This window comes from Dermochelys coriacea, chromosome 6 (genome assembly GCF_009764565.3).
Source record: "Dermochelys coriacea isolate rDerCor1 chromosome 6, rDerCor1.pri.v4, whole genome shotgun sequence".
Classification (NCBI taxonomy): Eukaryota; Metazoa; Chordata; order Testudines; family Dermochelyidae; genus Dermochelys; species Dermochelys coriacea.
The window spans coordinates 121,445,561-121,472,492 of record NC_050073.1 but is presented as its reverse complement, the minus strand read 5'-3'; the positions used below and the strand labels follow the sequence as shown (position 1 = coordinate 121,472,492).

Here is a 26,932-nt window from a genome sequence, read left to right as displayed (position 1 = left end):
TTATTTGTCTTCGCGATTGGTTGAAGAATTAGGATTGAGTGGACTTGTAGGCTCTCAAGTTTACCTTGTTTTGTTTTTGAGTGCAGTTATGCAACAAACAAAAAAAAAAATCTACATTGCGAGTTGTACTTTCACAATAAAGAGATTGCACTACAGTACAGGAACCCCTCACTTAAAGTTGTCCCAGTTAACGTTGTTTAGTTGCTGATCAATTAGGGAACATGCTCATTTAAAGTTGTGCAATGCTCCCTTATAACATGTTTGGCAGCCGCCTGCTTTGTCCACTGCTTGCAGGGAAAGCAGCCGGTGGAGCTGGTGGAGGCTTGGAACTAGGGTGGACCAGCAGCCCCCCCATCAGCTCCCCATGCGGCAGCCGCCCAGCAGGCTATCAATTGCTGGCAGTTCAGCTGTCCCTCCCCCACTGCCACGTGCTGCTCCTGCCCCCTGCCTTAGAGCTGTTCCCGGGAGCCTCCTGCTTGGTTAGAGTGATTTTCTGCAGCTTTGATCCAATAAAAAGGTACTAAATTTGTACTCTCTGCTTATTTTCATGTTCAACTTCCAGCTTCACTCCCTTCTAATTAAATGTGAATACACATGAAAAACCACCCATCCAAAGATCATAGAGTGTCACAAATGCAGTTAATATTAAACAGTTGAGTGAAATGCTTTAGAACAGTGGTGTTCAACCTTGTGGCCCAGGAGGGTGAAGAATTTTTTTTATTTCATTAGAAACTGAAAATGTGTTCTCTGAACCATGCCCTGCATTTTGAAATATGTCTCTACAGGGAGCAAGCTAGGAGGGCCACCCTATCAACTGCCTCCCTTCACTTCACCTGCTGCCCCAAGAGTAGCTCTAATCTGAGCCAGAAACATACGAGGCAGCTGCAATCCTTTCCCTGTTTGCCACACCCCCACAGGTTAGCTCCTCAAATGCAGGGGAGGGAAGAGAAAGTAGCTTTAACTTGTGTCAACTGGCTACTGTTTCCAAGGGACCATCTGCCAGCTGAACCCAGCTGGAGCATGCCACTGTACAACCACTCTCCCCATTCCTCCCCTCCAACCAATACGCCCCATGTCAATCCTTGATATGCCCTGTACACCAGGAATTGCAGGCTACCAACTCTATGCCTCCTAGGGATTCCCTCATTCCAGGGGAATCCCTACAAAGGGAATTGTGAATGTTTTATCTACCTTTGTGCCACCAGAAGCCAAAGAACAGAACAAAGAATCTGTGCCAAATACTGATTCTGACCCCTTGACTTGAAATATGTTCAGCCCTCAGGTCAGACACCACTGCTCTTAAACAGAAAAAACATGGGTTTTTTTGTTTTGTTTTTTAAGATCTTATATTAGCAACACATTTAGCTTTACGACAATAGATTTACTTTTAAAACCTGCCAGGACCTGAGTTCAGGTTTCTGTTTCTCCTACAACAGCTGTAGACATTGCACGTAGACCACTAAAGAATACAGCTCTCTGCACTCGTTTTAGGTAAACTACTGGATAAAAAAACCTAAACTTTAACTCTAGCCCTGGCTAGTATGTAAAGGAAAAAGTGATTTCTGAATTCTTTGTGTAAAAGTGTATTTTAAGTCCACCCTGCGATTTAAGTAGATGATTTAAGATCTTGTACAGTGTTTTGTACTCATTTCAAAAGCATTTTTTCAGTTGAAGTACTGCTGCATAGAATAGCAAATGTGAAATTCTGACACTATTTTTCATTTCAGCCTCCTTCAAGAATTTCGATAAGTCTATAAATAAAGCTACTGGGTACTTGCAGTACAAGAAAAGCAAGTGTGGGACCTTTAAGAAAGCCAATATTTCTAGAAAAATAATCTGAGATATAAACACAAATTGTAGACATGATTAAAGAGACACTGAAGGTTTTTTTTTAAAAAAAATTAAAAGAAGTGATGCATCACAAATGCTTGTAAGCTTGAAATTGAGAACTACATCCTTAATCAATAGTGATTTCACCTTCCATCCTATGTTCAGACTAATTTATAATTGCTGGGTTCATGAATGCTGGGTTAGAGACTGAATCAATTTTTAGAACAAGAATGAACAAATCTGATATGGAAAAAACTACAGAGTTGGATGAACTATATAAAAAGTATTTAAAAAGTTAATTTGGGGGCCTTAATACGATATCTAACATCGTCTCTTTAAATACCACACGTCAAACAAACAATTGTCGTATTTCTGGTCGGTATTTACCATAACAGAACTAATGCACAGTGTTTGAGGTTTTCAGCAGTCATCAGGGGTGTGACAATCACGTTTAAGGAAGGCCACATGGCCAAATGTCAATCTCTACTCCAAATAAAGCAACTATAAAATAATGCATTTATTATAATTGTGTGTTAAAATTTGATATGCAATTATTTAATTTAAGTACAGGCAGATTTTTTTTCCCCTGAAACTGATGATTTATTTTTGTGACTTGCATTATCCTAAACACTGCCTGTGGAAAAGTTCTCCACCATGAAGCAATCAGACAAATGCAGCCCAACATTCTATCCTCCTCTTCTTCAAGTGTGGCCCTGTCTATAGCTGAAATTATTGTTACTCTGCTTTGCAACAGCTGTGTCTCAGCACCCTTTCCTACAGAAAAAAAAACCTCTGGGACAGATGTCTACTGGTTTTATTCAAGTCACAAAACACAAACTAGTAGATTAGGAAAAATCTGTCTGCAACTTGGCCTGCATCAGAAAGATTCCAGGGTGAAGAGACAAAGGTGACAGGAAAAGGCCATGATGTTACTAATGGAGAAAATAAGAAAAGAAGCAAACTAAAGGAGGAAGAAAAGAAGATGGAGAGCTGCATCTTAGCCTCCTTCCCTGATTCACCTTAGAAGATAACCACTTTGACCTCTCCACTCAAAGAGGCCAGATTCAAAAAATGTCTTGAGTGTCCTGTCTAGTGAGGCTGAGCACAAATGGCTCTTTTGTAGTTTCTTTTTTTCAGATTTAATAATTTTATTAAGATAATGTTGAAGTAAAAAGAAAACGGTACAGAGTTTAAGCATAGAAGTTTCTGGTTATCAGGGAATAAGGTACAGATTATCAAGGGGTACGAAATTTGGTTAGGAATGGGTGGCGTAAGGAATGCATAATCTGCAATCTCCCCGATTGGGGGTAAAAGTTTAACGGGTCAAAGTACAGACATTGAGATTTGGGGGTATGTTGTCCATATAATGGCTATGTTCAGGTGTGCAGTATAATGAGTGGATACGATGATGAGGATGGATCTACCCTCATTTGGTGGGATTTAATGTTCAGTGAGTTTATGGTTCCAGTTCATATGGTCCAATGGAAAAAGTCTCTCAGTCCCTTTCCCATAGTTGATGCACGATGTTGTACCGGCTCACACCTCCTGGTACTATCAGTGGCCGGTGATGTGTTCGATGTAGATTTCCCTGGACCATCAGATGGTGTCCGAGACCATGAGGCGCCGCATGAGCCATGCGTAGTGTCGACCGATCCCACAGGTCGGTGTTGTCTCTCTCCACACAGAAAAACTACAGACCAGATTCTGGCCCATGCAACAACCCCTTTGCCCTGCTCTGTGGAGTCCTCAGAAGGCACAAAACCAGCTCTACACCCCCCTTACCTGGCATTCCTATCTAGATAAAAACAACATGCCAAGGACATGATCGTGGAGAGGGTGTGGTTGAAGCATAGTGGGACTCTAGACCAGTGGTTTTCAAACTTTTTTCTGGAGACCCAATTGAAGAAAACTGTTGATGCCCACGAACCAATGGAGCTAGGGATGAGGGGTTTGGGAGGGGCTCAGGGCTGGGGTAGAGGGTTAGAGTACGGGGGTGAGGTCTGTGGAGTGGGGCCGGGGATGACGGGTTTGGGCTGCAGGAGGGGGCTCTGGGTTTGGGGCGGGGGAGAGCCTCAGGGCTGGGGCAGGGGATTAGGGAGCGGGGTTGGGGCATGGGCTTGCCTTGAACGGCTCCCAGTCAGCGGCACAGCCGGGGTGCTAAGGCAGGCTTTCTGTCCTGGCACCGCAGACGGCGCTACGCTCCGGAAGCAGACAGCAGCAGGTTGGGCTCCTAAGCGTAGGCTCACAAGCCGCTCAGCGTGGCTCTCGCCTGCAGGCACCACCCTCCCCCCTCCACAGCTCCCACTGGCCAGGGCTCAGGGTGGGGGCAGTGCACGGAGCCCTGTGGCCACCTCGCCTAGGAGCCGGACCTGCTGCTTTCCGCTTCCAGGGTGCAGCGTTGTGTCAGAACAAGTAGGGACTAACCTGCCTTAGCTGGGCAGCACTGCCGACAGGACTTTTAATGGCCCAGTCGTTGGTGCTGACCAGAGCCGCCTGACCCAGTGCCTTACATTTCACAACCCACTACCAGGTCGTGACTCGCAGTTTGAAAATCACTGTTCTAGATAACCCCAGTCAATGTAACAGCCCCTCACAAGCTGGCTAAATTACAGTAGCCTCATGGTTACTAACATGTTCAGGACCAAACCAGCACCCAATAGTCGTAGGGAAAAGGAGAATGCCAACCACAGAATCATAGAATATCAGGGTTGGAAGGGACCTCGGGAGTCATCTAGTCCAACCCCTATGCAAACCAGGACCAATCTCCAATTAAATCATCCCAGCCAGGGCTTTGTCAAGCCTGACCTTAAAAACCTCAAAGGAAGGAGATTCCACCAACTCTCTAGGTAACGCATTCTAGTGCTTCACCACCCTCCTCGTGAAAAAGTTTTTCCTAATATCCAACCTAAACCTCCCCCACTGCAACTTGAGACCATAACTCCTTGTTCTGTCATCTCCTACCACTGAGAACTGTCTAGATCCATCCTCTTTGGAACCCCCTTTCAGGTAGTTGAAAGCAGCTTCAAATCCCCCCTCATTCTTCTCTTCTGTAGACTAAACAATCCCACTTTCCTCAGCCTCTCCTCATAAGTCATGGGTTCCAGTCCCCTAATCATTTTTGTTGCCCTCCGCTGGATGCTTTCCAATTTTTCCACATCCTTCTTGTAGCGTGGGGCCCAAAACTGGACACACTACTCCAGATGAGGCCTCACCAATGTCAAATAGAAGGGAACGATCACGTCCCTTGATCTGCTGGCAATGCCCCTACTTATACATCCCAAAATGCCATTGGCATTCTTGGCAACAAGGGCACACTGTTGACTCATATCCAGCTTCTCGTCCACTGTAATCCCTAGGTCCTTTTCTGCAGAACTGCTGCCAAGCCATTCGGTCCCTAGTCTGTAGCGGTGCAAGGGATTCTTCCGTCCTAAGTGCAGGACTCTGCACTTGTCCTTGTTGAACCTCAACAGACTTCTTTTGGCCCAATCCTCTAATTTGTCTAGGGCCCTCTGTATCCTATCCCTACCCTCCAGCGTATCTACCTCTCCTCCCAGTTTACTGTCATCTGAAAACTTGCTGAGGGTGCAATCCACACCATCCTCCAGATCATTTATGAAGATATTGAACAAAACCGGCCCCAGGACCGACCCTTGGGGCACTCCACTTGATACCGGCTGCCAACTAGACATGGAGTCATTGATCGCTACCCATTGAGCCTGACAATCTAGCCAACTTTCTATCCACCTTATAGTCCATTTATCCAGCCCATACCTCTTTAACTTGCTGGCAAGAATACTGCGGGAGACTGTGTAAAAAGCTTTGCTAAAGCCAAGGAACAACATGTCCACTGCTTTCCTCTCATCCACAGAGCCAGTTATCTCGTCATAGAAGGCAATTAGATTAGTGAGGCATGACTTGCCCTTGGTGAATCCATGCTGACTGTTCCTGATCACTTGCCTCTCCTCTAAATGCTTCAGAATTGATTCCTTGAGGACCTGCTCCATGATTTTTCCAGGGACTGAGGTAAGGCTGACTGGCCTGTAGTTCCCAGGATCCTCCTTGTTCCCTTTTTTAAAGATGGGCACTACATTAGCTTTTTTCCAGTCGTCCGGGACTTCCTCCGATCGCCATGAGTTTTTTTGCCTCCGTACCCAGATGCAGCAAATGGAGCTCTGACACAGCGTAGGACACAGCCTAAAACTTCTGATAGGAAGAGCCATAAAAAGGAACTTCAGATAACATGAAGGCTTCTTGGATGCAGATACAGATCAATCTGGATATTGCAAACCTGGAGGTCGCATTACTTTTTTGGACCTTCTTAAAAGACCAAAAAGTGATCCTGTATTTCTACTGTTTTTACACAATACATAATTAATCTGTGGGACTCACTGCTACATGCCACCACTGAAGCCAAGATCTTAGTAGGATACTAAAAAGGATCAAACATATACATGGCTAACAAAACATCCAGCTGCATCACACAGACTAAACAAATTTCACATCTCAAAGAATAAGACCTATGCTAAACCGACCTATGAAGAAAGGTTGAAAAAAATGGGCTTGTTTAATCTGGAGAAGAGAAGGTCGAAGGGGTACATGAAAATGGTCTTCAAGTACGTAAAAGATTGTTATCAAGAGGAGGGTGATAAATTGTTCTCCTTATCCACTAAGAACAGGACAAGAACTAACAAGCTTAAATTGCAGCAAGCAAGATTTAGGTTAGACATTAGGAAAAGCTTCCTAACTGCAAGGGTAGTAAGCAGTGGAACAAATACCTAGCAAGATTATGGAATATCTGTCATTGGAGGTTTTTACGAGCAGGTTAGACAAACACCTAGCAGGGATGGTCTACACAATACTTAGTCCTGCCTCAATACAGGGGGCTGGACCAGATGACCTATTGAGGTCCCTTCTAGCCTTACATTTCTTTGATTCTAATTTATGAGGCTTAAGAAAGAAGGAAATCCCACCATGGGCTGGTTATTCCATTAGGGGGTTTCTTGCACTTCCCTCTAAAGCATCCAGTCCTCACCACTGCAAAAGACAGGACACCTGACTAATGGAGTATACCCTGATCTAGCAAAACAATTCTTACTTGCCCAAGACCTACCATTGATATGTCTTAAAGATCCCGAATAATTCATGGTTATTTTCCTTGATGAGGGATTGGAATCCAAGATCAGATCTAAAGAAAGGGATAACCTGAGTCAGGCTTCTTCCTCCTACAGAGTGGTACATTCCCCTAAAGGGAAAGCACAGAACTAAGACAGACATTGATATGAGAATAACACTTGGGCTATGGCTTTAAGTATTATGCCCACTGCGATGACTTTCTGCAGCGCAGTAAATACGAATATATTTTCTCTCCTTGGCACTTACTTTTTTGGGGTTCGCATCTACTGGGATTATTCCTGTCTAAAGAGAGGAAGCAGCATCACTTGTCATACACTTAAGCAGTGTGATTCTACTGCAAGTGCTGCACTGTGGGATTTCAGAAAAACGGAGTGAGAAACATCTGATAAGCTATTGGTTTATTTTCTACAGAGGATCAGCTGGGCAATGGCAACAGAAGAGACAATTAAATGGAAGAGAGGATGTGCCTCAAATCACTAGGCTAAAGGATACCACAGGCTGTCCCAGGGTTTTCAAGCCAAATTAGGGAGAAAAAGTTGCCCCTAAAATGAAAGCAGTTAAAAGGAACTAAACTACCTCCTGTCTACAGGGAGGGAGGGAGATTTCTGCCCTGAAATTCTTCAGTTTGCAGCCACTGTCTGCTTATGGCTGGGGCCAGCTCCAATAGTATAATTTGGATTACTGATGTCTGGTATATGAACAATGTGCTTTTTTTTATAATATAGGTTAGTTTTTAAATATAGATTAATATTCCATAGTATATTTTGTGAAAGTAATTAAGTCTCACTATTCTGCTGTTAAATCTTTGCTGAGAATTTAGGACTTCTGTTGCTGTTTTGTATTAGCATCAGCAAATTTCTACAGTGCTCTCAAACAGTACAGCTATGAGTGATAATTAAAGGCCTAGTCTAGCATCAGTTAGTATTAATGAGAGCTACATATGAGCCTGGAGAGGGTAAAAGACTGCTTACTGTAGCACACTATTATATCAATTGTAGCAGATGTATACAAAACATTTAATGAATTTATACACACAATACACCACTTTCCCAATTAACTACTCAGGAAAACACTTCCAAGCACAGGGCCACTTTCTGTAATTTCTGTCCAAAGTATTTTTAAATGTATATTTTTTAAAAAAAGTTTAAAAGTAAAGTTGTCTTAATAAAAAAAACTAAAACCTAAAGCCCTATTTAATTAATTTATATTTTGAAACCCCTGTAATTGCAGTCCTTGATTTAATGGGAACTTGACAAATAGTGGCAAGCAAAGACAAAAACTAGAAAGTTAAGAATACTGAACTTTTGTTGTGCTGTACTTACCCAGAGCCACTGATTCTACTGCCTGTGGTAATTAGTTCAACAACAGTAATTTCAGCGGTCTGATCTTAAAAATGTGAAATGAGTTTGATTCACAACCTTGAGAAACATCAGCTCAATGTTCTCAGCCTGGTCATTAAAATACCGGGATTTCCATCACAAAAGCAACACACAGAATTTAATGCAACTGCAAACTACTCTGATAGTCCTGAATTGAACCAGAATGAAAAATGAAATATCCGATCTGTAAATATGATGGTCCCTTCATGGCAGAATTTAGGTAACTGGCTGGACTTCTAGAGTCAGTTTAGACTGAGGTCATCAGCACTTTTCCTGGCCTATGAACAGAAAACTTCAGTTTCAATGAGACTTTCAGTTACAATAAAAAGCCACAACATGAAATGAGGCAAAATGCTGATATGACAAGAAATTTACCCATGAGTTTAGTTTTACATAGAACGCTGTGAATGGTACCATTTTTGTGATTCAGAAATAAATCCTAGAACCATCAAGCTACATTGAAAAATGGGAAAAGCAACCAGAGCAAATAATCACTAGTCACCATGCAAGATTACCTGATACATGAAACATTCATATTAATAGAAATCTGTTTCATAACCACAGTAATACAAATTAAAATAATGATTTGAACAACAGTACAGGCAATATCTTACCTTCTTTCCCATCAACAGGTTTTGACACTTCCATATCAAAGTTCTCTTGCATTTGTTGGCCTCTGAAACAACTGAGATGTTCTTGTTCTATTAGATTACTTTCTTCTTCTTCTAATGGCTGCCATGTACCATCAATAAACCACTGCCCACGCATTACAGGGATTTTATCCGTTTCTAAAAAGCAAACAGGAGGGATTTAGTATTTAACATACCAGAAATTAGCACTAATTAAGTAAAAGAATTCTAATTTTGTTATGTTTTGATGACAATCTAACTTCACTGATGGAATCCTTAATGTGGTAACTGCTGTTGACTTATTACTAAAAAGTAACTTTTCCTTTGGGGCCCAATTCAATATTTTTAAAATGGTCCAATTTACATATGGGCAAGAAGCTGATTTTTAGGGATTTCTTCCGTATGGAAGCCAGAGATTCTATTAAAACATAAAACTGCATTCTCACTAAGGGCCAAATTTTTAGTCTCACTCCAACCTTTAATCTGCATGAAACTATTTGTATTTACAAAATGAATAGCTGGGCATTCATTCATCTTCCCAGTTTGCACACAAAACATCAGAGGCCTGTGCTGAAAGTTTGCACCGAAGTGTATCCTTATATAGTCAGTAATGGCTGTTGCCTAACGTAAGTGGAGGATCTGCAGGTAGCAATCTGCAACCCCTTCCCATCTGCAAGCTAATATGTTCAAAGTGAAAAACTGGCACCCTGTAGTCAGGGTCACCATGAAGCATTTCAGTGGAGGATAAGGGAGTTGGTGGAGAAGGGGGAAGCAAAAAGGGCATCCGCTCCCCCTCTCAAAATGAAGGGCTGCGACACTTTTACATAAAGGGCCCAGTAGAAGAACACAATTTTTATCCCTTTGTAACTATTTTGCTGTTCTTTCCTAGTCCCAATCATTCACCTCAAATCTCTCCTACCCTTTCATCACTCCTACACTCTCTCTCTTTCCGACACCTACATCTCCTGGCTCAGAACTTCCTCCTCCTACCTCACACCCATCAACATCAAGCTCCAACACCCCTCTCCCTCTGTTCAGAACGCGCCTTCTTCCCCCAACACACACATGCTTGCTGGGAATGGAAAACCAGGAAGAAAAGCTGAAAAGAGCACAGTCTGCTTCCACATGGCTGAACTGATGTAGTGCCACAAAAGCCTATATTCCTGCTCTGTGCCTCCTCCTTTGGTGCTTTCCATCTAATGTACTGCTGAGCCAGAAATCCTTGGTGGAAGTCAGTTGCTAGGCAGTCTTGGGGTTCGAGCAGACCAAGACTCACCAGAAGTCCCTCAGAGGAACCAGGTGAGCTACTTTTCAGAGTAAAAAGAAAAGGAGTACTTGTGGCACCTTAGAGACTAACAAATTTATTAGAGCATAAGCTTTCGTGAGCTACAGCTCACTTCATCGGATGCATCGGATGCATTTGGAATACAGACTAACACGGCTGCTACTCTGAAACTTTTCAGAGTAGCAGCCATGTTAGTCTGTATTTGCAAAAAGAAAAGGAGGACTTGTGGCACCTTAGAGACTAACAAATTTATTTGAGCATAAGCTTTCGTGAGCTACAGCATCACTTCATGGAGCCACTGTTTTCTTACAAAGGTAGGTTCCAAAGAGGGGCGCTAAGAAAACAATTGGGGCATGCATAGCGTTTGTATATACAACTAAACAAATTCAGACATGTTCTATATGTATGGGAGCTAAGAATTCTAGACAACGACAAGGAGAAGTTCTTCAGAAAGAGACTAACAAAGAACTTGGCTTCATTACTGAAAAGAGCCAGGCCCCTCTGGAAAGAGAGAGATTTTTGGGGAGAATGGAGAAAGCAGCTCTCCTCTGAAAAGAAACAAATGGAGGCAGACAAGGACTGTAAGATTATCACCACTAAGTTTTCCTCTTTGTCATTAGGAGTTCTAACCTACTGTAGTAAGGTTTTCTGCAGAACTTGCCTACATGAGAATAAGGCAGATGTTGTTCTGTATTTTAGTCCTTGTTTTTACCAGTATTTTCTCCTTTTTGTTTACAAGACACCCGCAGGGTTTTTTTGAGCTTTCCATCTAACAATACACATACTGCATAGAGGTATAAACCTTACAGGTTCATGGGAGAACCAAGAGGGCTAGATCTCTCAAGCATTCTACTACAATCGCTATATAGTGCATACTGTTTGCACTACATTGGAAAAACTATTTGAAAAGAGGTTCACAAAAGAGAGAAGCTGCTTCCAGAGATTCCTGAATGGCAACCACCTTCCTGTCTCCCTGTAGCAGGGAGCTGGGACATAACAGGAGGGGAAAAGAAAGGGGAAGAAATGCAGCTACAGCCACTTTGGGAGCAGAGCTTCCACTGGTTCTGGAGCAACTAGGTATAACTGGGGGTGGATGGGTGGTGATCCTGGGGTGTTGAGGCAGTCAGGGTACTGGGGTGGCCTGCAGGGTCAGGAGTGAGGGGTGGATAGTTTGGCACAGCTGGGAGGTGGGGAGAGCAGAGGGCCTGCAGCAGCTGGAGGATTAGTGATGGGAGCTTGTTGCAGGTAGCCTGGGAGGAGCCTAGAGCTACAATTAGCTTCCTTCACTTGGTGCTGCCAGCTGCTGAAGAAGCAACAAGAGAGACCTCCTAAGCTGCCTGCAAAGTATGCATCACAGAGTCCACTAGTGGTTAGGAGAACTGCAGGCAGCCCTGTAAGGCAGCAACAACCCTTTAAGTCCCAATTCCTCACCACAGACAACTTCCCAAAACTCAGGCTCTAAACAATGAAGGCCGCTCTCACCCCAGGTTCCCCTAGATGCTAGATATTTTCCCCTAGTCCCAGCACATCCTAGCTAAACCTGTTCCAGAGCTCCCCAAAGACTCCCCAACTTATGATGTTCCCAAACTCTGCTTCCCTTCTCACCAAAGCCCAACTCTCTCTGTTACCCATTCTGCCTCCCTGTGTCACCAGTTACCTATAGAGCACAGCTTGTGAGCCAAGGCAGGCAAGGCTGGCATGTCATTCAGAAAACAAAAGCAGCAAACAACTCAAAAAGATTTCATCAAACTTATGGCTGCACAGCTCAGCAGTTATTCTGTATAAGGATCAAAAGTTGTCGATGTCCAAGATAGAGAAAGACGGAGAGGGGGAGGAGTGAGTGAGCAAGCGAGAGAGAAAGAGAGAGAGGTTTGGGATTTGTGAGGAATCTGGTTGTTTAACTACAGGAATATAAAAAATGTGATGAAAACAGCAAAATTTCAAAAAGGGTGTACTTTAAACGTCTGCTCTGCAAAAGACAGTGCCATTCAAATTCAGTTGTCCTATGAAAAGTTATTGTGCCAAGTCTGGACTCTAAATTCAGTCATTCAAGTGTGAAATAAAGACATTTTTGGTCCTGTTTAAATACAAACTTTAACTATGGCGTCACCAACCACCACCTCCATAATACAAGACTAGGGTGGGGAGCAAAAAGTGAATTTCAGCTAGTGGTGTCTCATGAAACACTTATTCGTTTTAAACTGTGCTGTATTACCCTATATTTTACACCTGTCAGATATATGTTTCATGATGGAATTAATTTGTACACACTCAGTAAAGCTACTCTTTGCAACAAAGGAATGTGTGTGATAAAACTGAATTCACACGATGGTGTGGGTGTTCATGAGGGAATACATTGTTGATGGAAGCCAAGATGCAACTATTCCATGCATAAATCTTTACAAGAAATTCTTCCAGTTCTTCACTAAGTACTCTAATCAGATTACTCCTTCCATAGCTTCTTAAAACTGTATGTACTTTAAAGCTGTCATCAGAACAAGTGATTCCAAATTTTACATTACAGATTAAATGACAACAAACACCTGCTTTCAATTTTTAAGGACCCCAAACTTTTTAACTGTAATTTTCTTGCCCACAAATCTTCAAAACCTAAATTTTAAAATAAAAAGTTTAATTTTAATGTTTTCAATCCCTCCCGACAGAAATTTCTCTTGGCAGTGCTTTGCTGCTGCAGGCTGTAACATTCAACAGCAGTACCCAGGCTATTGACAGGGACAGTCTCCCCCTCACAGACAATCTTAGTCAAGAGGCGAGACCGGTTTTGAACAGCCAAAATTTGATTTTAAAAAGTTGTTAAGGTGACTTAATTTTGAAGGAAGCCAACCCTATTTCAGGTTCCATGTATGGAAAGGGCATGAGTACATGTGAGAGTGTAAGATTAAGTACAGACCCAAAGATGCTTTTCTGGTAGAGTAGGATTGTTGACCATGATTAGAGTAATTGCATTCTGCCTCCCTAAAGTCCCAACCAAGTTTCAAATGGAAGCAGTATTCTTCCTTTCTTCCTCTAAACTGCCGTGCAAGACAGCTGTACCCATACTACCCTAAACTGTAATCTTTTCAGATTTCACAAGATAAAATAAGGTCAGTACTTCAGTGAGAAACCTGGAAGGAAAATTGAGATGGTACTGGAAATCAGTCAGTAAGTGGCAGTTTTCCTTCCATGTCTGTAATGACTTTATCCTATCACTGTATTAGGGAACACCAACTTTCAGATGAGAAACAACCAACCTTGTGACCATTTAGGATCACTGAATACTCCATGGGACTTCTCACAAGAGTGGAAATGTTTGGTAAAACTGATAGAAACAGTTTTTCATTAACATTTGTGTTTAATTTTCTTCACCAATACTACAGTAGTGTGTGATTTAAAAATGTTTAGACACGGACTTTAGTGCTGGTCAAATTCTAGTATGGATTATGATGTTCTACTGACCTAAAATCTCCCTGCATTTTCAGTTGTACACCATAGTCTTCATTTCCTGCCTTTAAACTAGAGTGTAATAAATGCTGGATACTGCTAATCAGTTGTTATGTTCTGCTCACAGAGAGACTGCATTTCAGTAGCGAGTAGAGCAACCATACATCAGGGTTAAGCAATTATACTGGGTCAATTAGAGGACCAAAGGAGGTAAGGTTGGGAAAATATTACAGGACTTTTTGTTTTTGGGTAGCTCTAATGGTCTTGGGGGGCTGGGACTCTACGTCTTAGAGCTATGCCCTTGGCTTTGAATGCCTGAGTTCCTGGATTCAAATCCGAGGGATGCTTTGGCAGCTGGGATACATCTAATTCTACTTTAATTGTGTTATGCAGTAGATCAGACTAGATGATCAAAATGTACCTGTCTTGCCTCAAAAATCTATGAAAAGTCTAGAAATCAGTTTGTAAATTGCACTTAAATTAGGATAGGCACAAAAAATTAAATACAAAAAGTTATTATAGTTTCTACCAATGTATGGTGCAATCCCCAAACTTCCATTTCAGCCTCATAATTGTTTCAAGTGAATTCTTCATCTTAAATTTTTGTGAATGTTTAAGCAAAAATCAATACAGCCATTTTGAGGTATTTAAGTGTGAAAGACGCACACTTTCCCCTGATGTTTCAACTGAAATTTTTGCCAAAGCATAAATAAAGCCCAGCAGACACCTAAAAACCACACTTCAAACAAAGGTTTCAGAGTAGCAGCCGTGTTAGTCTGTATTCGCAAAAAGAAAAGGAGTACTTGTGGCACCTTAGAGACTAACAAATTTATTAGAGCATAAGCTTTCGTGAGCTAGAGCTCACGTAATGCATCCGATGAAGTGAGCTGTAGCTCACGAAAGCTTATGCTCTAATAAATTTGTTAGTCTCTAAGGTGCCACAAGTACTCCTTTTCTTTTTACTTCAAACAAAGAATACTTCATAGTCCTCGCTACAGAACACAGCTGTTTTAAGAAAAATCAGTTCTTTCAACAGCCTAACCTGTGCACTCTATATAACTTATTTGACGCGCCTCCTCCTAACTCCCTAAATTAAAGATGTGCTGTGATATTTGTTCCTTCTCTTCCCTCATACCTTTTAAAAAAAGGATGGGGGTGCATGGGGAAATTAATGGTATTTTAATGCTAGTTTTTGAATTTAAGGTTGAGAAATCAAGCACTTAAAACCTAGAAAATTCTAAAAATTAAGGATGTGATTTTTAAAAGTACTTCAGTAACTTAGAAGCAAAGCCCAACTGTGCTCCTCAGTCACTTAGACACTTTTGAAAATTCCAAACTACAATTTCTTCTATATTATCTGGAAATTTTGCATATACTATACCTACATTTTAGCTCTGATTTCCTTGGAAAATTAAACTCTTAACATGTTATTTAGGATCTAGCTTACACTATAAAATGAGCTAATTTTGTGGCAGAAATCTTCATTTCTGGAACTTTCTGACTTTGATGTGTTTATTTCTCAGTCTTAACACTGAATCAATGCTCTTTTTCTTTCACATTTAATGTTTTACTCTTTTGCTTGCCACTGGTGAAGTTTTACTAATTTTGTTGCTTTGCTTTACTTTTTGTCCCCAAAATTTTGATTCATAGGGAGGTATTTCCCTTGACTTCTTGACTGCTCCAATTTTTTACACATATAATCTATAGTTTGCAATGACTCAGGTGTGAAGATATCAATATGTCTGACTGGTTATTCATTTGCATGGTGTGTATATACATAAGATCTTTAAAAATAAATTTCAATGCCAGAGATGACAAGTGGAAGAAAAAGGTGACAAACCAGAAAGTATTTTGTTCTAATTATTCACATAAATTTTACTAGTCTTAGAAAAAAAATAAAACAATTTAACCATGAGAAATTAAACTACACAAAAAATTACTCCATTTCATTCTTTCAGATAGCAGACATTTTTTTCTGGAAGGAGTTGTAAGAACGCTCTCACTGCAGAGAGTATGTTCATTTTAATGTAACAGTAAGACCTCTATTTGATGTATAGTTTTAAAATCATTATGCAAAGATCAATTTTTAAATCATACAGTCATAAACCAAAACCAAAGAGATGTGGCTGACTATTTAGGCAGGCATTCCTAGCAATTAGGACTGAATAAACCTGACTTTAGCAAAGCTTTTGACACGGTCTCCCGCAGTATTTTTATATTAGCCAGCAAGTTAAAAAAGTATGGGCTGGATGAATGGACTATAAGGTGGATAGAAAGCTAGATTGTTGGGCTCAACGGATAGTGATCAATGGCTCCTTGCCTAGTTGGCAGCTGGTATCAAGTGGAGTGCCCCAAGGGTCGGTCCTGGAGCCGGTTTTGTTCAATATCTTCATTAATGATCTGGAGCATGGCGTGGTTTGCACCCTCAGCAAGTTTGCAGATGACACTAAACTGGGAGGAGTGTTACATACGCTGGAGGGTAGGGACAGGATACAGAGGGCCCTAGACAAATTGGAGGATTGGGCCAGAAGAAATCTGATGAGGTTCAACAAGGACAAGTGCAGAGTCCTGCATTTAGGATGGAAGAATCCCATGCATTGCTATAGACTAGGGATTGAATGACTAGGAAGCAGTTCTGCAGAAAAGGACCTAGGGGTGACGGTGGACAAGAAGCTGGAAGGTGGTGAAGCACTGGAATGCGTTACCTAGGGAGGTGGTGGAATCTCTTTCCTTTGAGATTTTTAAGGTCAGGCTTGATAAAGCCCTGGCTGGGATGATTTAGTTGGGGATTGGTCCTGCTTTGAGCAGGGGACTGGACTAAATGACCTCCTGAGGTCCCTTCCAACCCTGATATTCTATGATTCTATGAAAGTGCAGACTGTGACACAGACCACTCATTTGCTAAAAAAGTGAAATTTCAAGCTAAGACGATTTACCATAATAAAACTGCGTACAACCTTGTATTCACTTGAGCCAAATCAATGATCCTGTCAAGAAACGGCTTTTTAATGAAGTAGCAACAAAGATAGCTGGAACGAATGAAACTGCTTCAGATGCATGGGAAGTCCTGGAGACAAGTACATACAATGCAGCAATCAAGAGTTTTGGAAAGAGTACTAAGAAAAATGTTGACTGGTTTGTAGACCATTCTGAGATACTGCTGCCACTCACTGAGAGGAAAAGATTGCCCGGATCACCTACAAGTCTACTCCTACTACTGATTCACTCAGCAACCTAGGAGAAGTTTGTAAGGCAGTTCAAATAGCTTCCAGGAGGTGTGCTCAAGAATTTTGGCTGGACTTCTGTGACAGTATCGAAAGGTGGCTGATGCAGGTGACAGTAGATGATTGTATGAGGGCATCAGAAAGGCCATTTTGCTGATAAAGTACAAGACAGCTCCACAAAAAGATCTGGATAGCAATATCATAACTGATAAAAAGAAGCAACTTGCGAGGTAGATTGCGCACTATGGAATATTCAAGGGAGTCTATAGTAGACTGTGTGTTAGACGAATTGCCTGGGTTTGAAGTTATAACTCCACTGGATGCCAAACCTACACTAGAGGAACTTGAACAAAGCATCAAAAAGATTCCGAACAACAAAGTTTCAGGATCTGACTGTTCACCTGCTGAAATCTACAAACGTGCAAACAAAGACTTGCTGCAAAGATTGCACGAGGTACTGCTACTCCGTTGGAAGGAATGTTGTTCCCCAAGTTTTTAAGGATGGTCATTTTATCTATACTATCTGGTCTATACAAACAAAGGAGACAGAAGTGACTGTAATAACCACAGAGGTATCTCTCTTCTTAACATTGTGGGGAAAAATCTTAAGCTGTATTCTTTTACCTAGACTTCAAACTTTAGCTGAGAGAATCTATCCTGAGAGTTAGTGTGGCTTCCGCTCAGGAAGGTCCACAACAGACATTGTCTCCTCTGAAAGACAACTTCAGGAAGAATGCAGAGAAAAGCATATTCCATGTACATGACTTTTTAGATTTAACAAAAGCCTTTGACATGGTTAGTTGGTCAGGGCTTTACATTGTTCTGAAGAAGCTTGGTTGTCCACCTATATTGCTAAACCTTGTGAAATCCTTACACGATGGCATGAAGGCAACTGTAACGTATGAAAACCAGGAGTCAGACTCATTTAACATTAACAATGGAGTGAAGCAGGGTGGTGTACTGGCTTCTATATTGTTTAATATTTACGTCTTATTCCTGCTTGAACATGCGTTCCATGTTGCTCAAGAGGGCGTCTATCTTAGCACTGGACATGATGGTTTAAAATTGCAAGGTTCAGAGCTAAGACGAAGGTGAAGGAGATCATCATAAGGGACCTGTTGTTTGAAGATGATGCAGCCCTTTTGGCTCACAGTATTGATGGCTTACAACATCTTAATACCAAGTTCTCCGATTCATGCAAAATCTTTGGGCTAGCAATAAGCTTGAAGACTGTTACCATGCTCCAAGGCTCTTCAGAACCAGTTCCAGATATCCACCTTAGATGGTATTCGTCTGGATGTTATTGACCAGTTTTGCTACCTTGGCTCTACTGTTACCAGCAATGTAGATCTTGATGCTGAGCTCACTAGTAGAATCAGCAAAGCAGCCAGGAACTTTGGTCATTTGCAAGACAGAGCCTGGAACAATAACAAATTGTCAACTAAAGTGAAAATCCATATTTAAGAGACGTGTGTTTTATCCACTCTTCTATATGGCTCAGAAACATGGATGACTTATGCCAAACATACCAAAAGACTAAATAGCTTTCATATCAGATGCTTGCGTAAAATTCTTTGAATAAGATGGCAAGACAGGGTGACAAATGTAGAAGTGTTAAAATGTGCTGATGTGTCATTCATGGGAACATTGACTAGTAAGAAAAAAAATTCAGGTGGCTTGGACATGTCAAGCGAATGCAGGATTACAGGATCCTGAAGAGTGTGCTGTACTCTGAAGCACGTGAAGGGTCTAGAAAGAGAGGTAGACTACTGCACAGATTTCGGGATGCCTATCAAGATGATTTAGTATCCTTTGAAATCTGTGGATGATTGGAAAAGGAGTGCAGAATGCTGCTCTGGTTGGTGGAGTCAGCTTGTAGATGGATTGAGGCATTGCAAGGTGAACTGAATCAAGCTTTGTGATGACCAGCATCAGAGGAGGAAAGAATCTGCTGCTTGGATTCATAGCACTGGTAGTGAGTGGGTGTGCCCTACCTATGGATAGGGCTGTCACTCGCATATCAGATTCAGCAGTCCTCAAAGAACTCATTGGCGCATACACCATGTTCTGAAAAGAGCGATGGTTCCATTGAATCCAGACTTGAAAGAGCATAAAAACACGCCTTACACACACATGGTCTGAATAATGGTAGGGAATTTAGTAATTAGAAGTGAGACAACTACATAAATTACTTTCACCACCAGCATTCTATGGATAGAATAAACACCTCTCCTACATTTGCACAGTTTAAATCACTATACTATCAAGCAATTAGGCAATTAGCAAATATCTGTTTAGAGCACTCATCTCCACTAGCAGAGGTTGGAAAACTTTCATCCCTCATAGTAAGTTCAGTCTTACTTCTTTGTAATACTTCAAGCCTGTTTATTTGACAATTGCTGCACCTGGATAATTGCACCAAACTGTTAATACTATGCAGAATGGTCTCTCTTGAATATTCAGGTTTCTCCTTCTTTTGCAATGTCTCCAAATAGCAATGTCTCCCAAAGCTGATGTTTTGGAGTCAAGAAAATTTGAGTACGAGTTTTCAAAGGCCTTAATTGAAGATGCAGGGCATAATCTTTAACCTAGATTTTCCTCCCAGTTGTTTGTTCAGGCATTTGAGGTAAAAAATATATTAACAAAATAAAAAAAATGGATTTTAATGGCTGAAGAAAATTTCCTTCTTAATTCCACAAGCGTCTCCTTGGTATTTGTGATGACAGTCCTTTTAGCTCTGCAATTGTCCATACAATCTTCCAGGAAAGTCAGGGTAGATGAGACCTGAATTACTAGTACAAAAAGAGAAGCTTAAAAATAGGTTCTCTGTCTCAAAAAAATGTTTCAGGTTCTTGCCATACATTGCACATCAGCAAAAAAAAAGGAGAAACAGTGCCAAAGGGTACTCTTCTTTGTAGGTCAACTTTAAGGGAAGTGGAAGTATTACATCTCTCAAAATATAAGCAGTATTCTCGTGCTCAGGTAGGTAATGTCCAAAGGGATGGAAGTGGGGAAGAACATTTTGTTTTTATCCTGACAACAAAATTCTTGGCTCAAGTTATACATTTCTATTGATAGATGTCGTTTACATGATGGACAACCCTGACATGCAGTTAGAATTCAAAATAAAGAACATTCTGAGAACTATAGTTAGCAGCAGCAGAAGGGGATTGATTTATGAGAACAGATTAAAAAAACTAAATGTGTAACTTGGCAAAGTGACTACCAAAGGGGAACACAGGTAAAGACAAAATGCCAATCTACAAATATTTGATGGGTGTGAACACAAGTGGGATGAAATTAAAAATAGGAAAATTAGGCTATCAGGACAAACCTTCCTGTCACCACTATGATTAGGCTGTAGAACAGACTGACTTGCAAAGGAAGGGGAAGAAACCATATTGCTTGGGATTTTGAAAACTAAATTGAGCAAAACTATAGAAAAATGTATTGTAAGAAGTGTCTTGCATTGGCAAGAGGATGGACTGGATGATCTAACAGAGTCACAGAACTCAGAAGGAAGAGACCTATGAATTATTGCAATGTGTAATCAAATATTCATTGCCATATTAATGGAAGAGACCAAATGAAACTTCAAGTTACACATTTATCTAGAGGCCTCCTCCAATAACTTTACTGATTTGCATGGTACCCTTGCTATTTGCACTATTCATTAAATAAATCTCCACTCACTGGGTAAAGATAACATTCTTTCTATTCTAAAGATAATTAATCTCTTCAAGCTGTAACTCAATCTGGTGGTTCTGATGTTATAATTGACTCCTCAGATGGATCTAGGATACCTGAAGACTTCTAGTGAGGAAATATATTAGCAAGCAAAAAGTTTTAATTAAGTCCTTCCTGTCACTTGGGCAATGAATTTTATTGATTAGTTAATGAATTGTCAGTGTTCATCACTATCGGGCTTGATCTACACTACAGAGTTAGGTTGAGGTAAGGCAGTTTACGTTGACCTAATTATATCAGTGTCTACATTATAGCCTTGCCCCTCCCGATGTAAGTGTCTTACTACAGTGGCATAATTCCACCTCCATGAGAGGCATAGGACTTATATTGGTGTATTTAGGGCAATGCAGTGTCTGTGTAGATACTGCTTAACTTACATTAGCTGTTGGCTGTCATTCTTGCCAATTTCAGGGCTCCTGCTGGAGCTGTGAAATTGACAAGAAAAGCTGGTAGTTTCCTTCTGTGAACCTTCTGCTGGGCTCACAGCTGGTGCTGTCACCCAGAGGCAGATGGGAGGGCTCCAGCTCTGAGCCCAGCTACTGTCCAGGCTCTCAGCTACCCATTGGGAGCCCAGCTGCCCCCACCCCCAAGCTCTCAGCTCCCCGCTCCCTGCCAGAGCCGGGCAGCAGAAACAGAGCAGTAGGCACCAGTGCAGCACACAGCCAAGTGATGCAGGCCTGCTGGGGCTGGACAGGCTGCCTCACTTGGTAGGGACAATTAAGGTCTCAGAAGTAAGAGGAAGATGAGAGCCCATACTAGGGCAAATGGAGGATGAAATGTGAGAGTAAAGAGGGGGAGCTAGAGTAACAGATGATCAGAAAGAGGTCCCTGAAACTCCAGAGGCTCTGTTTATCCATAATCCAACCCCGATAAGGTCAAGCATGGTTGTTTCAGTTAGTTTTCTGTGGACAGAAAAGCATCCATCATCCTTAATCTTCTCAGTACCATGAGTGTATTTTCTCTCTTGTACAGTGCTGCTTTAGGTGCTGGCATCTAGGAATCTCTCCTTTCAGACCTCAGAAATCCCTCTCTCTAAGCAACATGTTATTATTTAAAACAACTCAGATTTAATGAGACTGAATCAGCTTCCAAAATGGACAAGGCACAGGATCAAGAGATTAAAGCTTTCAACTGCTGGTCTGCACGGTCTCCTGTCCACCTCACAGGTATGTTCACTTACTCCTGTTCTGCCCCCCGGCACAGTTGCTAGGGGGAAGAGAGCAGCTTTCACCATTCCCAGGGTGACTTGCATTGTCTCCTCCCTGCCACCAGGGGCCAACTGTGTCCATTACCCACTCTCCCATGGCACAAGTGCCAGGTTGTGGTAGTTGGGGAGAGCTGAGAAGAGAAACTCTTCTCTGCCTGTTGCAGGGCAAAGGGGAACAGAGAATACAAGGGATCTTCATGGTCTTCTCCTCATCACCTGGTTCCTCTCTCTCAGAGTCTGTCTACATGGCATTTTGGAGTGAGCCTCCCAATCCGGGGTCAACAGACCTGGCGATAGCAGGACTCGTGCTTGCGCTCTAAAAAATAGCTGTATAGACAGCACTTAAGTTGCGGCTCGGGATAGAGTTTGGGCTTTGAGGCTTAGGGAGCTTTCTATACTGCTATTATCAGAACACAAGTGCAAGCCCCAAATCTATCAACCCAGACTAGGGGGCTCGCTCCAAAATGCATAGCAGACGTTCTCAATGGCCTAGAACATAGCGGAAGCGAAAGGATGCATCTCCCAGTTCCCAAATAAACTACACTTGCTCCTCACTCTTTTGCCCATTTCACCATGGCTCAGGCTGTGTGGGACGAAGAGCAGTGCCCCCTATGTTGTGCTTCTTCCACTACAGCTCTGTGTCTGTGTGGGGGATGATCTGAAAGAGCAGATAAACCCTACTCCTCAAGTCACCTTCACAGCCCATACCCCCCATGATGTACAGGGAGAATAGAAATCAAGTGATTCCCCCAGTCTCCAAGGGATCTGCACTGCCTCTCCAACCTGTACCATTCCCACCATGATTCAGGAGGTGGGGGACCCTGGGGGAAAAGACACGAGTCTCAAGTCTCCTTCCTGAGTCTGTTCTGTCCAGGATGTGTGTGTGTGGGAGTGACCCCAAGTACACAAATGAGCCTGATAGCCTCCCTCCCACACGTTCCCACCCAGGTGCGGCCTGAGGGGAGCAAGGGGAACCAGATGCCTGCTGCTTCCCAGGAGCTCTCCAGAGTAGGTGTTGGCCATCTGAGTAGGGAATGATGGGGACAAGGTGGAGGCAGATGCCTGTCCATTCTCAGAGGCTCTCCAGGGCACGTGCCCATCCCGGCCAGGAACTGAGGGGAGCAGGGGCTGAGGAGCGTGCAAGGGCCTGCTCCTACACAGGGGCTCTCAGGGGCTGGTGACCTACCTGGGTCTGAGGTGGGCAGGCTCTGAGGGGGACAAGGGGGGGAAGGGGCAGGGGCCCAGCCCCCTCCCCCCCGGGCGGGGCCTGAGGGGGGGCGGGGGGGGCGGGGAGAGGCAGGTGCCGGGCCCCCGGGCGGGGCCTGAGGGGGGGGCGGGTGGGGGCGGGGAGAGGCAGGTGCCAGGCCCCCGGGCGGGGCCTGAGGGGGGACGGGTGGGGGCGGGGAGAGGCAGGTGCCGGCCCCCGGGCGGGGCCTGAGGGGGGGCGGGTGCGGGCGGGGAGAGGCAGGTGCCGGGCCCCTGGGCGGGGCCTGAAGGGGGGCGGGTGGGGGCGGGGAGAGGCAGGTGCCGGGCCCCTGGGCGGGGCCTGAAGGGGGGCGGGTGGGGGCGGGGAGAGGCAGGTGCCGGCCCCCGGGCGGGGCCTGAGGGGGGGCGGGGAGAGGCAGGTGCCGGGCCCCCGGGCGGGGCCTGAGGGGGGGACGGGAGGGGGCGGGGAGAGGCAGGTGCCGGCCCCCGGGCGGGGCCTGGGGGGGGCGGGGAGAGGCAGGTGCCGGGCCCCCGGGCAGGGCCTGAGGGGGGGCGGGGAGAGGCAGGTGCCGGCCCCCGGGCGGGGCCTGAGGGGGGGCGGGTGGGGGCGGGGAGAGGCAGGTGCCGGCCCCCGGGCGGGGCCTGAGGGGGGGCGGGTGGGGGCGGGGAGAGGCAGGTGCCGGCCCCCGGGCGGGGCCTGAGGGGGGGGGCGGGTGGGGGCGGGGAGAGGCAGGTGCCGGGCCCCAGGGCGGGGCCTGAGGGGGGGCGGGGAGAGGCAGGTGCCGGCCCCCGGGCGGGGCGGGTGGGGGCGGGGAGAGGCAGGTGCCGGGCCCCCGGGCGGGGCCTGAGGGGGGGCGGGGAGAGGCAGGTGCCGGCCCCCGGGCGGGGCCTGAGGGGGGGCGGGGAGAGGCAGGTGCCGGCCCCCGGGCGGGGCCTGAGGGGGGCGGGTGGGGGCGGGGAGAGGCAGGTGCCGGCCCCCGGGCGGGGCCTGAGGGGGGGCGGGTGGGGGCGGGGAGAGGCAGGTGGCGGCCCCCGGGCGGGGCCTGAGGGGGGCGGGGAGAGGCAGGTGGCGGCCCCCGGGCAGGGCCTGAGGGGGGGGCGGGGAGAGGCAGGTGGCGGCCCCCGGGCAGGGCCTGAGGGGGGGCGGGGAGAGGCAGGTGGCGGCCCCCGGGCAGGGCCTGAGGGGGGGCGGGGAGAGGCAGGTGGCGGCCCCCGGGCGGGGCCTGAGGGGGGGGCGGGGAGAGGCAGGTGGCGGCCCCCGGGCGGGGCCTGAGGGGGGGCGGGGAGAGGCAGGTGCCGGCCCCCGGGCGGGGCCTGAGGGGGGCGGGTGGGGGCGGGGAGAGGCAGGTGCCGGCCCCCGGGCGGGGCCTGAGGGGGGGGCGGGTGGGGGCGGGGAGAGGCAGGTGCCGGGCCCCAGGGCGGGGCCTGAGGGGGGGCGGGGAGAGGCAGGTGCCGGCCCCCGGGCGGGGCGGGTGGGGGCGGGGAGAGGCAGGTGCCGGGCCCCCGGGCGGGGCCTGAGGGGGGGCGGGGAGAGGCAGGTGCCGGCCCCCGGGCGGGGCCTGAGGGGGGGCGGGGAGAGGCAGGTGCCGGCCCCCGGGCGGGGCCTGAGGGGGGCGGGTGGGGGCGGGGAGAGGCAGGTGCCGGCCCCCGGGCGGGGCCTGAGGGGGGGCGGGTGGGGGCGGGGAGAGGCAGGTGGCGGCCCCCGGGCGGGGCCTGAGGGGGGGCGGGGAGAGGCAGGTGGCGGCCCCCGGGCGGGGAGAGGCAGGTGGCGGCCCCCGGGCGGGGCGTGAGGGGGGACAGGTGAGGGGAGGGGCCGCACTCACGCTGCCAGTAGACCGGGTAGCACTCGGCGCTGCTCACATTCACCTCGTAGAGACCGCCGCGCACGCAGACCGGCGGGCCGGGGCCGGGGCCGGGGCCGGGGCCCAGGGCGCGGTAGGCCAGCTCGAGGCGCAGCGAGTCGTAGCCGATGAAGGGCTTCCAGCTCTTCCTGTCCTCGCGGTAGAGCCAGCGCACCTCCTCGGGACCCAGCTCCCGCACCACCTCGTAGCGGGCCCGCCCGCCGCCCGCCGAGCGCGGCCGCTTCCGCTCGGGCAGCGCGCTGGCCGCCAGGGAGAAGCCGCTGCCGCCGCTCTCGCTGCTGGCCAGCCCGGCGCCCTCGCCGCCCTCGCCGCCCGTGGAGTAGCGCAGCGACGTGCCGGACTCGGCCGAGTCGAAGTCGTAGCCGCCGCCGCCGCCGGCCTCGTCGCTCAGGCTGGGCCCGCGGCGGGGGCCGGCGGCGGGCTCGCCCTCGGAGGAGGAGGAGGAGGAGAGCGCCGGGCGCAGCGGCGGGAGGTGCTCCGGGCCCCGCGCCCCGTCCTCGGACCCCCGGGCCGAGTGCTCGTAGCCGCAGCCGTAGCCGGCGTCGCTGCCCAGCTGCCAGGGGCCGTGCGGCGGGCCGGGCTCGGGGGACTCCATGCCGCGCACGGGGCAGCTGCCTCCGCCCGCGCCCCCCCGGCCCCCGCTCACACCCGGCCCCGGCTGCCGCAGCCGGCTCCAGCCCGGCGCGGCGGCAGCGTCACTCACGCGGGGGTGGCGCAGCCCTGCCCTCTGCCGGGAGGGGGGAGGGACCGACCATGTGACCCCCCCCGGCCCTAGTGACTAACGGGGGGGAGAGAGAGCGGCCACGCGACACCCCCCCGGCCCTAGTGACTAACGGGGGGGAGAGAGAGCGGCCGTGTGACCCCCCCTTACTGACTGACGGGGGGAGGGGGGAACGGCCACGTGACCCTTCCCTCAGTCCCTCCTGACGAACAGGCGGGAGAGAGACCGGCCATGTGACCCCCACCCCCGACCCGACTGACTAAGGGGGTGGACGAGGACCATGTGACCCCCGTCCCTACTGATTAACGAGGGGGGAACCATCCATCCTGTGACCCCCCCCCCCAGCATCTACTGCCTAACAGGCGGGGGAGGGATCGGCCAGGTGACCCCCCACAATCTCTACTGACTAATGGGGGTGGGGGGGAGGGAGACTGGCCATGTGACCCCCCCCAGTCCTTACTGACTAACGAGGGGGGGAACCAGCCATGTGACCCTGTCCCTACTGACTAATGGGATGGGGAACGGGCCACCATGTGACACTCCCCCAAGCACCTACTGCCTAAGGGGGGGGGAGAAAGACTGGCCATCTGACACCCCCTCCCTCAGTCCCTACTGACTAATGGGATGGGGAACGGGCCACCATGTGACACTCGCCCCAAGCACCTACTGCCTCATAGGTGGGGGAGAGACTGGTCATGTGACCCCCTCCAAGCACCTACTGCCTAATGGGGGGGAGGGGACCGGCCCGGTGACCCTCCCAGCTGCTTACTGCCTAACGGGAGGTGGGGGGTGGATGGCCCTGTAGTACCTAATGGGAGGGGACAGGCCATGGGAGCCCCACAGCCAGCTACTGCCTGATGGGGGTGGGGGGAGACCAGCTATGTCCACCTACTGCTTAACGGAGGGGGCACCAGTCGTGTATGTGTCGCACACACCCATGCCTCCATCCACCTTGTTCCTAATTGTGGTGCGGGGGTGGAGAGGAAGTACTGGCCATAAACCCAACTGCCCAACCTGGGACAGGGATTACCAACGATGGGTATGACCCCCTCCTATCCACCCTGCTGCCTCTTTGGGTAGTGAATATCAGGCCTGTGTGCAGCCTCCCCCATTTTACTGCCTAGTGGGGTGGGGTGGGAGGTGCAGCGAGTACCAGCCATGTGTATGACTTCCTCCATAATACAGGGGAACAGATAACAGCCATTTGTCTGACACCCCCAATCTTGCTGTTTAACTGGGAGAGGTGGGCATGGTACCAGCTTGGCTGG

At 47.1% G+C, this 26,932-nt stretch overlaps 1 protein-coding gene across 1 annotated transcript in view; it reads right to left on the bottom strand.

Moving 5' to 3' along the window:
• DDHD1 (DDHD domain containing 1) overlaps positions 1 to 25,622 on the bottom strand; it is a 105,906-nt gene extending 80,284 nt beyond the window's left edge. The window contains exons 1-2 of the mRNA XM_038407010.2: positions 24,905 to 25,622; positions 8,957 to 9,130 (exon numbers count right to left, since the gene is read on the bottom strand). Of these exons, the coding sequence (XP_038262938.1) occupies positions 8,957 to 9,130; positions 24,905 to 25,538 (808 nt within the window). The 5' untranslated portion in view covers positions 25,539 to 25,622. The remainder of the gene's footprint in view (positions 1 to 8,956; positions 9,131 to 24,904) is intronic.
• Between the last annotated feature and the right edge of the window lie 1,310 nt (positions 25,623 to 26,932).